We start from the raw sequence: 12,839 nt of genomic DNA, 5'->3' as shown, positions 1-12,839 counted from the left end.
AAACATGCCATTTCACATACAGATGGTTTTATTTTTAAGGAAAAAAAACCCCAGACAAATAAATATCAAATGTAAAGAAGCTCAGTCTGGAAATAGCCCTGAAAAATGTACGAACTTCAGTTTCTAGTGTTGCACGCCATTAACTTTCACGACTATGAACACACACAAGGAAACAGGGATGATCATAGCCTTAGACAAACATTCACCTGGTTGACAATTTTATTCTCATATGCAAATGTTTACGTCTCAGGGAATGGAAATTGAAATATCCATCAATTTTGTTTTGATTATAAGTTACAGTTATAAGTCTAATTTGTTTTGAAACAAGAAAAGAAAGAGATACAAGAAAATCTGGCAAGTACTACTCTAGCATTTAGCATCAGTGTAAAACGAAAATCAAGACATCCTATTGTCTGGTTTGACAGCAGCAGTACCTGCGTACCCCTGTAGACACTCTGTCCTATCTTGATGCTTGAAAAATCTTAACATGAATTTAATGATGTAGTTTAAGAATGAACTAAAAACTCCATAGATTTTCAAATTTAAGCAACATCTACAACTGGGATGAGATTTATAGAACATGCCAAGCATCTCCAAGGAAATCTAATCATTTTGTCCAAGCTTCTACATGGGAATTGGTCTCTTTGAAGTTGTTTATACACCTGCATAGTAGCTGCTGAAAGCTGGATCTGAATTAGAATTTGAGCACTTCGCCATATGGAAAGTTTGTCCCTGAAGCTGAGCACTGCCCCTGAAAATTTCCACATTAGTGAAAGTATTCAAGTAAGATTATTACCGCCATAAATCTGCTCCATTTCACAGCTCCCAAATCCCTAGTTAGGGATCCCTTACTCCTCAGCTGATCTGCACAGAACCTAGTGTAGGTAAGAAACACAAACCAGTGTGATCTGATTATGACGCTCAAGAACGTTCCTAGGTTTATGTTAGTCCTAATTAACTGTAATAGCAGCAATTAAAGTCCATTTAGTAAATAAAGCCATCGCCATAACTCATCACTGTCACGCGTCTTTCACCTGCTCGTAAGTACTGGTTTCAATACAAGGGCATACTGTCATTCTCACAGACAGGAAACACAAAATAAAAGCACCCATTACAGGCAGTGCACAGCCTCTTATGTTTATGGCATCTCCTTCAAAATCAAATTTTAAAATCTATCAATGAATTCCTGCCAATGGTATGTTATTCCATGCTCTGTTAACTATAGCAAGACATGTGTAAACTCTTTGCCTAAAATATAAAAAATCGTATCAGTTACAGAAGTGAAACTACTGAAAAGTCTTTTTTTTTAAAAAAAAAAAAAGTCAAAAGGCAAACTTTGGTAAAGCACTCCAAATATCAAGGATTCTCTGTCACTTGATTTTCTGACCAATTGTATTTGAATATTTTATAATACAGTCTTGGAAATTCTCCAGGGAGATAGTTCTGGAATACTAATAATGGCAATCAGAAGTAGAGGAACAAGAAAGGAGTTGTGTTGAGAACAGACCAACAGCTGAAATGAACTTTTAAAACTCAGTTTCAGCATTTCAAGTCATAAACCCAGGGGAATTTACTCTCCTCCCATAAGGCTTGAACATGTTTTTCAACATTTCTGAAACTTCACTTTTGAAAATGAGTTCAGGTCTTATTTTTTCTATTCATCTTATCAACAGTTGTATAGCTCAAAGTGCATCAATACTGACATTTTCAGAATTTACCAAGAAGAAAATATGGAAATTAAAACAGAAAAAAATCATTATCAGGAGTGGCAAAAAAACCAAGTATGTATATTTTGTGAGCACAGTCAATATGTACACTTTTGTATATGAAAAAGATGAAACGTGAAAATACACAGGCACACCTGCAGATGGAAGTGTGGACTAATTCCCATAATCTAATTCATAAAAGGAAATCAAAAGGTCAGCATTTAGCAATCATACCAGATGTTTCCAATATAGGGTATCTTAAATTTTATTCAATTATAATTCTGTGTCGAAAGGACAGCTCTGTAATATAGTGTATTTTCAAGTGCAAGAGAACTGGCAATTGTTCAAGAACGCAGAGCCCAAGATACTGAAGCTGTAACCTTAGAGATGCTTTTTCTGGGCAATGCAGATCACCCCGCAGTGTGAAACCACAAGGCAGTGCTGCCTTACTGTATCTTTTAGGCAGGCACACCTGGCCTGCGAGAGGCCGCATGGCGGGCGGCGGGGCGGCGGGCGAGCTGCGGACCCTCTACGGCTGGCTGGACGGCGTGCTGCTGTCCCGGCCGCGCAGGAACATCGCCCGGGACTTCAGCGACGGGGGTGCGGCGGGGGGAGCCGGCCCGCGGCGGGGACGGGCCTGCGGCCGGGCCTAGGCCGGGGGTGGCCGCGGGGCCTCGCGGGGCCGGGCCGGGGGGGGTCCCGGGGGTGCCCGCCGCCCCCAGCCCCGCTCCTCCTCTCCTCCCCAGTGCTGGCGGCCGAAGTGGTGAAATTCTTCTTCCCCGCCATGGTGCAGCTGCACAGCTACGTGCCCGCCAGCTCCACGCCGCAGAAGTTGGCTAACTGGGGCCATCTCAACAGGTACCGGGGCGGCCCCCCCTCCCCCCCCAACCCCGGGGGCCACGGGCAGGGGTGCTGCGGGGACCCTGACCCTCCCGGGTGCTCCTCTTCTAGGAAGGTGCTGAGCAAGCTGAGCTGCTGCGTCCCGGATGAGGTGCTGCGGCAGGTCGTGCGGTGCCGGCCCGGCGCGGTGGAGCAGGTCTTCCTCCTGCTGCGGCAGAAGATCGAGGAGAAGCAGGAGCAGAGCATGGTGGTGCCCAGCCCAGGCCAGGTCAGCGGGTCCTGGGGGGAACGGGGGGGCACCCGGCGTGCCGCGTCCTGCTCTGGGTGCCACGTGCTGCGGGGCCGGAGGGTGGGGAGGGCGAGTGGCCACCCCACGGCGTGGTCAACGTAGCAGGGCAGGGCCGGGCTGAGCTCCGGGCGTCCTTGGGGACGTCGCTTTGCCCCTGAGGACCTCTTTCTCCTCACCACGAGGATCTGCTCTCCTCATCACGAGGATCTTGATCGCATCAATGTGCGCTGGCAGCCCAGAAAGCCACCCGTGTCCTGGGCTGCATCAAGAGCAGCGTGGCCAGCAGGGCGAGGGAGGGGATTATGCCCCTCTACTCCGCTCTCCTCAGACCCCACCTGGAGTCCTGCGTCCAGCTCTGGAGCCCCCAGCATAGGAAGGACATGGATGGGTTGGAGCGGGGCCAGAGGCCACGGAGATGATCCGAGGGCTGGAGCACCTCTCCTGCAAGGACAGGCTGAGGGAGTTGGGGCTGTTCAGCCTGGAGAAGAGAAGGCTGCGGGGTGACCTCAGAGCAGCTGCCAGTGCCTGGAGGGGCTACAGGAAGGATGGAGAGGAGCTTTGCACAAGGGGGTGCAGTGACAGGACAAGGGGGAACAGCTCTAAACTAAAAGAGGGCAGATTGAGATGAGGTATTAGGAAGAAATTCTTCCCCATGAGGGTGATGAGGCCCTGGCCCAGGCTGCCCAGAGCAGCTGTGGCTGCCCCCTCCCTGGCAGGGCTCAAGGCCAGGCTGGATGGAGCTCTGAGCACCCTGGTCTGGTGGGAGATGTCCCTGCTGATGGCAGGGGGTTGGAACCAGAAGATCTCCAAGGTCCCTTCCAACCCAACCCATTCTATGAGTCTATGAGTAAGTGTAGGAAAAAAAAAAAGGCAATCCCCCATTATTTTAAGTATGGAACTTTGTCCTGTGTCCTGTCTGGTCTTCATGTGAAATGTACAAAATTGGCTAAGACCATTTTTTACACTTTTTCTTTTCCACTGTCCTGGGCAAAAATCTAGAATTATGTGTCTTTGTGTAACAATCCTAATGATTTTGCGATAGTTTAAAGGTTATGCCATGACATACAAAAGACAGTATCTGAAAAACTCTGTAATAGAAATTAAAAGTTAAGCTTCATTTTAACCATACTGAAGCATAAATTGTGAGAATGTCTTGCGGCAATGCTTTGTATCATTCTTGGAGTGACTTCATCAGTTCAGTTTTCACAGATATTTCTCCTTATTGCTCTTTTGTACTTATGAACATTCATTTAACAATGCAGCAAGCCTGCCCACCATCCAATAATTTTTTATTTTTTTTTTTTTTTTGTCTGCTGGATATCTACTCACTCAAACACAAGGCTAAAACACACCTATTTTCTTCTTTACATGTCTTGTATTTGTCTTGCTTTTCTTCAGAGACACTGCAGCTACTACAGCTCAAGTACTACATTCAATTTAATAATTTAAAACCACCTTTAAAAATATTTAGATAGTGAAAAAAGAACCGAATGGTTTGGGTTTTTTTAAACTTCAAATATTAACATTCCACAAGATAAAACACCAATACGAGATTTCCCAAGCCGAAGGGATTAGGAGATAGAGTTATGCAAACAGAAACTACCATCTTTATGTACCTACCACAACCTAGTGTTGTATCTCTAAATCATCACAACCATAAATACCTAAAATCTTTAGTGATTTTTATATTCAGGTTATGAAACTGGCCTACGAATGAATGGTAGGTGATTTTAGTTTCTATTACTTCAGCCAATAAAAAGGAATTATTAATATAGTAGTTTTCTAATACACGCACAACATCTTTTCTTAGGCCAGACTAAGAATAAGGAAAGATCAGCAGCATTATTAAATCAATTTACAATTTCTACAAGATAGCTTCAACCAAAGAGTGTGAAGAGTGTTTTATGTTACTAATTGTAATGCAGTATGTGTTTCAGCAAACAGAATTCCTCATTAAAACACAGCATGGGGAACCTCACACACTATTTCAGAGTAGCAACTGATTTTTGTACATTATGCATTATTCTTGTACTCATCTAAGTCACTTCTATCTATTTAGAACATATAAATTTCAAATGGCATTACATTTTTATTATGTTCCGCTTCCTTTTACTCTCACAATATATCCTGCATTGAACACTGGTTCTCAGAAACATCACTCAGCAATGCTCCTTACTTTTCCAGAAAACAAACTATTATCTATAAGCTAACTGTATATATATTGCTGGCACTGATACTTATAAAGTCTTGATATGACTGCCTAAAAACTTTACTTTTTTTAAAAAATTACTTTTTCCAAGGATATGTATTTCTTTACATGGAGAAATTAATTGCCAAATACAAGAAAACTTAAAAACTGACACACAGAATCAAAAGAAAGTTCTTAGATAAACACTTCCTTCAACATTTCTTGACAAAGAGTAGTTCTGAATGGATGCTAAAAATATAATAAAAATGTAAATGGATTTTCAATTTACAAGAAAATTTCAGTATTGTATATTAATTGCAGATCTTTTCGCAGATAACTATTTAGAATTGCATCAAACTCAATGAAGTGTTCAGACAGACATTATTCACCTTTTGGAAATCCTGGATATCAGCATTTTTGTATTCTAAAATAGATTGAGCACTTTTTTTAAAAAAAAAAAATCCTCGATATGAATTCCCTCATACAATTTAACATCTTTAAGCTCACCAATATATTACATATCAACAAAATCTCAACATGTTGTTCACATTTTATAAAACACATTTAACAATAAATTTATTTTCAAAATAGCTTTCTTTAAAAGTTATCACCTGATCCCATATGACAAGTATCAAAACAATTTATTTTTTATAAATTACATCTGTTCAAAATTAAATATTTAGTTATTAATGTATTTGGTGTTCAGAATATTTGGATCACCAGAGACTGACTGTTTTCAGTTAAACACTTATCAGAAAATTACTAACCCAATCTATTCAATCGCTTTCTTGTCCACAGACTACTGGGAATAAAAAGAAAATAACACAAGTTTAGTAAAGCTGACAGTTACCAGGCATCATAACGTTCAGTCTATGGAGAATATGCAAGAGCCTTCATAAAGTTAAGACAGTATCTTTTTACAATCATGTTTTTGTAAACAAGTACTTCCAGGTTTTTCTGCAAAGTCTGCTTCAAAAACTACAAATTTAACTAGTAAAAATAATAATAAAAAAGTACTATGTGCTTTCCCCTCTGTTGACGTTCCCTGAAAATTTTCTGGTTTTCTGATAAAGATGCTTGCTCGCTAACAAAATTATAGAGATACCCAGCTCATTGCACATGTGCACTGTAAAAGAACACAATACGACTTCAAATTATTACTGTTACGGCTTCAAGCTGCCCATTAAAGTGATGGCCAATGCCTTCCCACAGGAGTAAGCACTTGTGGCCAACGTTGCAGACAAAGCTAATGAGAAATAAAAAGACTTCTTAATACTACAATAGCCAAAAGCTTATAGAGAGGAACAGGAAGGAACATTTACCAGGGAAAAAGTGAGCAGGGTGAAGAGGCAAATGTGGAGCCAAGGGAACCATTTAGTTCTCTTATTATTACTGTTAGGTAGAAAAAGCTACAAATGAGGTTGAAAGGGTCATAGCCAGGAGATGTGCATTCACACCATCATTGCAGCAAGTCCTCACAGAGCTCATCAAAATGTGATCCACACAGTTCTTGCTGAGTTCTTGCTGATTATTCACGGAGAGCTCAGTTTTTCTCCTTATTAAACTGCATTACAGGGAGCTAAACTACTTTGACATTTTCCTATGAGTCCTCCTTCCACACAAAATGCATTAAAGCTGTTACAGAGACTGTACGATAACGAACAGACTGAAGTCCATGAAATAATCTCTCCCTTACAGTGTGGGCCTTTAATGTAGAATGAAATTAAGAACTTAATTTCTATAGGAAACAGCGATACTCTGAAATCGAAGGTTAAAGCACTGAACTGTGACTCAGAAGACATGAATTTAATTTCTGGATCTTCCACTTTGGTAATCTTCCAGGAATTATTTCACACGAGGATAATTCCCCCTCGCGGGACTGTTGGGGAGATAAATGTGCACAAGACGTGCTAGCAGGACAGCCAGAGCGGTATGAGCACACACAGGGATATACATGCCTACTCTGCCTTTACTGCACGTTCGATCTAAATTAAATCTGCGCTGCCCACTGCAGCCTGGCACCATTCACTCCCTGACTCAGCTGGCACTCGCAGCTCAGGCTGTGGGCACCCACAGCTCTGAGAGCAGCTCAAGCCCAGGCTGCCCGGCACCCACCTCATCCTGCTGTGCCTGAGATGGCACCAGGGCTTCGGGGGAAGGACCCTGGTACCAGTCTGCGTGTCTGACGTCAGCCACGCGTGCTTCCGCGAGGACAGAGCTGCAGCTGCAGCAACAGGCCAGACAAAGCACACTCTCCCCATCCCACTGCAGGTGCTGTTCATTGTACCCACCACACTTTCAGGCCTCAGGGTTATTTGTCAGTTGTTCTTTGGCAGGAAGGCAAGAACTTCATTTATTTGCAGTGTAAACACGCCAGTGAAATGACTTCTCAGTCATGGGGAGAAAGGCATTAATGCAAGCATTTATGAAAGGAAATTACTTAAATTTCCTGTAAAGATAGAGATAACAAATTCATTATGAACATTAATTTAATGCTAAAATACTTGAGGCTGTATCAGGTAAATCTAACAGTTTAAAACACCACAAGAAAAGCCTGCTGCAAGTGACTGATCTGTACAGAGTGACTCAGGCAGAGTTGCTCTTGTTGCTCTTTCTTTGTATCGGGAAGATGCACTGAGCGACTCTTGTTAATTCTACATTTAACCATCTCTTGCATTAGCTCCTTCAAACATATTCAAAGGTTATTAAAATGGGGAGAGGGGAAATAAAGTAGGAGAAAAAGGAATTTCTTTGCATATATACAAGGAGATAAGGACCAACCCAAGCTTCCACTCATATTTCTTTTACTTTTGAAAAAAAGGCAGGATTTGAATATTTCAAAAGAGGCAGAACTGAATATTTGAATATTTCAGCACACACAAAAATCGAATCCTGCAACTACACTGTCTACACTTATTCAACAGACATTAAAATTAATAGAACACACATCTCAAGGTATTATTAAGTATATGTAATTTATACATGTTTATATATGTGTTCATGTGCATTTTAATGTACAATTAAATCACAGAATGCTTGAGGTTGGAAACGACCTCTGGAGGTCACCTGGTCTAGCAGGGCTACACAGAGCCAGTTGCCCAGGACTGTGTGCAAATAGCTTTTGAATATCTCCAAGGATGGAGACTCCACAACCTTCCTAAGCAACCTGTGCCAGTGCTCGGTTACTTTCACAGTGAAAAAGTATCTCCCGATGTTCAGAGAGAGCCCCCCTTGCTTAAGCTTGTGCCCATTGCCTCCAGTCTTGTCACCGGGCACCGAGAAGAGCGTGGCTCCATCCTCTTCGCACCCTCCCTTCAGATATTTGCACACATTGATTGGCGAGATCCACCCCTGTGCCTTCTTTTCTCCAGGCTGAATAGTCCCAGCTCTCTCAGCCTTTCGTCATAGGAGAGATGCTCCAGTTCACCACCTTCGTGGCCCTTTGCTGGACTCTAATATGCCCAGAGAGTATGTGTGTCTCACACTGGGGAGCCCAGAGCTGGACCCAGCAGTCCAGGGGTGGCCTCATTACTGCTGAGTAGAGGGGAAGGATCACCTCCCTCGACCTGCTGAAAATGCTCCTCCTAATGCAGCCCCAGATATCATTCACTGGCTTTGGCACAGGCCCCCCAGGTCCTTTTCTGCCAAGTTGCTTTCCAGGTGGACAGTCCCCAGCATATGGTGCCTGGGGTTGTTCCTCCCCAGGTGCAGGACTTTACAGTTCTGCTTATTGAACTTCATGAAGTTCCTATAAGCTCATTCCTTCAGCCTGTTGAGATCCCTCTGGACAGCAGCATGACCCTCTGGTGAGTCACCCACTCCTCCCAGTCTGGTATCATCTGCAAACTTACTGAGGGTACCCTGCCCCATTGCACAGATCATTAAAGAGGAGCTTCAGCAGGACTGGATCCACCATTGACACCCGGGATACACTGCTATTTAGCGGCCTCCAACCGGACTTTGTGCCATGGATCACCACCCTCTGCTATTCAGCTAGTTTTCAACTCACCTCACGCTCTGTAAATAAAAGTCATATACAGACAGTAGAGCGTTACATGTAAGTTGAAGAAATAATTAAAACTTTGGCTTTGAAGAACAGTAACAGAAAACAGATATCTGCAATTCTAATTAAAAAGTTAATTCATTGTATAATAAGTTTTTGAAAGGTTCAATATTATAAATTATTTGCTTACAGAATCACAAGGACATAAATTGGTTTTAATGGAATGTCTAAGGTCTGAAAACAAGGGCCTTCTATCCTAAAGTTCTTTTTAGAAAGGTGTTCTTTTGTCTCAGCCAAATTATACAAATGTTTTGAAAGTGCTAACATGAAAGCTCACATATTGGGATAGTCAGTCCCAGGGAAATGCACATGCCTCAGAGTTCCACAGCAGGTTGGTAAGCAAAACAAATTCCATTCTGGTGCTAAATCTTAGCTGTCAGAGATACAACTTTGAAATCCACACTTTAAAAACCCCTAAATTTCCTTTTAAAAGTCATAGACTTGAGTCTGAAGCATACAATGGAAATGAGAATGAGTAAGACACAAAACAAAGTGCACAGAAAAGAAAAAATCAGGTGGCTCCTGACTCACAAAAGTTGGAAGGCAGGGAGCGTCATACTGCTCCAGCAATCCATGGAAGACCTGCTCCAAAACGCTTCAAAATCTGCTATGCTGGAGCTAAATTTAACAAACTGGCTACTGCATGAGAGGTTAGCATATGCAGTGGCTACTTCGTGCGTCATATTCCTTTAAAAACAGGTATAATTTCTGTAGGAAAATTAAGCAGCAACTAATGTTGCTAATGCAAATCTCCAATTCACTGTGGCTACTCATGCAAGAAATTGGCACATGATAGCACAATTAAAAAGTTTTACTTTTAATGGAAAAATGTAGATTAATAAAAAAAAAATCTCTTCTAACACCCTAGGGAGGCAAGAAGAGGGTGTAAATTATTAATAAAGATTTTTCTACCCCCTAAATTTTTCTTTTTTTGACAGGAAATTTCGGTACATGAATTTTCACTTTAAATCCTCTGTTTTCCAGATTGTGTTATACCAGGACACAGTACGATTCATATGACTGAACACCTCTTGGTAGATGGACCCTGCCTATTTTGCTTGGGATAGTTTAGACTTGGAACAAACTGACATTTCTTCACCGTCTCTAAGACAACAGCGAGATGGAAACAAATGGGCAGAACACAGGAAAAAGAGGGACACCATTTGTCAGTATGACAGGCAGATGTCTTGGCAAACCATCAGGAGAACTGTTGTCAAAACTCTACAGGCATCACAATAAAGAAGAATATCACGGACTGACAGGAAAGACTATGAGAAAATTGCTTTGAGATGTTAATACAGAGCTCTTTCCAATTGGTGGGGCAGAGAAAAACTACCAAGATGTTTGCTTAAAAATAATCTGCACTACTTCTGTTACTTTGTTTCTACACAATGCAGTCTTAACAACCTGCTCTTTCCGTAAGCAGCTCTATGAAAACAAAAGTTTGAGAATGATGGAGAAAACCAGGAGGTATTTCTAAAAGGGACTAAAATCAGAGTGCAGCCCAGATATCCAAGTCTGACCAACACAAAACACAGTTCTTCACACTACTGCCACACTCTCTCTGCCTCGCCACCTTACTACAATAAATGGACGACTTGAAACTCTAAAGAGACAATGCAGATCAGTATCGTCTTTGTATAGCAAATTTAAGACTATATGCTATTTCAAAAGAAGTTCCTCATGTCAACACTCACAAAGAATTCTCTTTCCTGTAAAGGTAATTCCTCTGCATGCATGTGTAATTGCATCTGTCTGTACCAATACATACGTATTTAAATGTTAAGAAGGAGAAAAAGTAGTAGCAGGGAACTAAAGAGTGGAAGAGTACAGGGCTTTGCAATAATTTCTGTGCAGTCTTACCTCCGTAACTTTGCACAAGGAACTACAAGACTGTAGCTTTACTTTCAATTTGCGACTATGTCTTGTATAATCACCTACACAATTTTATGCTACAAGTCAATTTGCATGGTTCCCAAGGAGATAAGTTTTTTAAAATCTTCTCTGGAATCCACTGATAAAAAATGGAGGAAACTAGTATAATAGATATCATGATGAATTAGTCCCCATAGAAAAGTTTTCTTTTACTGAGCCCATCAGGAAAACCAAGGTAATCACCAAACATTTCGTATTTGCTTTTCTTTAATACTATCTCCAAATCCATAATTTTACTGTGCCTCAGCAGAGCATTTGCGATTCTCTATCTTTTTCTTTCACAGAACACTGAACAAGCATAAAGGATTTGGGAACATCAGGGTACATGTAAGCAAGAATAATATAGGATACATTTTCTGTTTATGCAGGTATACTTACTAGGTAAAGAACCCATTTAAAATATTAGGTGACATACTTTATGAATTTTACCCACAATCAAAAGTGGCATTTTTACAGCAACTACTATACATGATAAATATCAAATAAGCTTTGAATGGAGAATTAAAACCTCTGTGTTTGAGGAATGGGAGGGAAGGAGAAGGACAAGACAATGACATCTTAAAAAAATTAACTAAAAAGGCAAGGTGATGGAGACTTCACTTGCCTTTCTGCTTGAGTTAAGGGGTATTGAAAAAGGTCATAATTAAACTGCAAGTAGATAGTATTTTCACAACACTATTTTTCTGATCTGAGATTGAAAAAAGAGAAATAGACCTATTTTCTATCTACAAAGTACATTAAATTATGTACTAAATATACTATTGTATTGATCTGAAACTCTCATGCTATTACTGCTAATTTTTCAGCTGCATCTTAGATAAGCATCTCTCCAAAATAATACATGACATTTTCCTATTTTCCAACACTGTATTAACCATTAAAAATGCACTGAATAATGCTTGCACGGGCATCTTTCTTCTCCCAAGTGAAGACAACATAAACCAAGACAGATGTAGTATTGCATACGGTGACTGTAGAAGTACCTTCCACGGAAAACCCTTCAGACCCCTTGGGGTGACATGAAAGATGCAGACAGCAGGTGAGGTGAAAGTGAACAGTAAGTGAGTAAGGTTGGGAAGATCATTTAGGCATTATAGATCTTACAGTGATTCTTGTAAGCAGAGTAAGATTTACCAGGATATTTAAAAGGACACTGGAGAAATGTGAGCTTAATGCAGAAGAGGAATGCCTATGTGATGATTTGAAAAGTGGGAAGCACTCAGCTTAGCAGAAAACAAACATGGTTTCCCAAGGGATTTTTCTTCCGCCTTTACAAATATCAGCTTCAATGAATACTGATGAAGGTCTCAAGAACTAACCTACATCAGCTTTAAGGTACGTAAAAACGGTGAATTTGGATTTGCAAGTGCTCCAATTTCTAGAGAAATGCAAAGGAACCTAGTAACATACATACACAAACCAGATTCTGTTCTTTTTGATACACTGGTTCCGGTGAGAAATACCGCAATCATAAAAAACAAGATCTGGTCTCCTAAGTCGATAGAATGTTTTCCATCTATCTTATGAACTACAAGAAAGAATTCATTCTCTTCTAATGGATACTGATTTCCACCTTCTGCCTGTAAAATCCAATAGACAATCATAATTACTATAAATACTTTTAGTGAAAGTTTAGAATTTCTTTTAATGGGCCATTTTTACTTATTTCCCTATACAGATAATTTAATCTAAGTCATTCTTCTCAAAAAAATCTCGATTTATGCATTTAATAACCTCTTGGACTTCCAAGGAAAGCCAGATTCAGGACCAAATAGCTGGTGTGTCAAGCTAAAAATGATAACCTGAGCTCTGTGTGCA

At 40.9% G+C, this 12,839-nt stretch overlaps 2 protein-coding genes across 2 annotated transcripts in view; one reads left to right on the top strand and one right to left on the bottom strand.

The window, feature by feature from the left end:
* The window catches only part of SPAG16 (sperm associated antigen 16), a 348,492-nt gene that overhangs the window by 265,937 nt on the left and 69,716 nt on the right, over nucleotides 1-12,839 (bottom strand). The gene's annotated exons all lie outside the window — the stretch shown is intronic.
* LOC142362404 (sperm flagellar protein 1-like) lies at nucleotides 2,198-11,680 on the top strand. Its single transcript, XM_075430679.1, has 4 exons — nucleotides 2,198-2,306; nucleotides 2,453-2,564; nucleotides 2,658-2,814; nucleotides 10,071-11,680. The coding sequence occupies exons 1-4, from the start codon at nucleotides 2,198-2,200 to the stop codon at nucleotides 10,104-10,106; spliced, it is 414 nt and encodes a 137-aa protein (XP_075286794.1). The 3' UTR covers nucleotides 10,107-11,680.

Source organism: Opisthocomus hoazin, chromosome 9 (assembly GCF_030867145.1).
Source record: "Opisthocomus hoazin isolate bOpiHoa1 chromosome 9, bOpiHoa1.hap1, whole genome shotgun sequence".
NCBI classification, from domain to species: Eukaryota; Metazoa; Chordata; class Aves; order Opisthocomiformes; family Opisthocomidae; genus Opisthocomus; species Opisthocomus hoazin.
The sequence above is the reverse complement of the archived record's forward strand: the minus strand, read 5'-3'. Positions and strand labels throughout refer to the sequence as shown.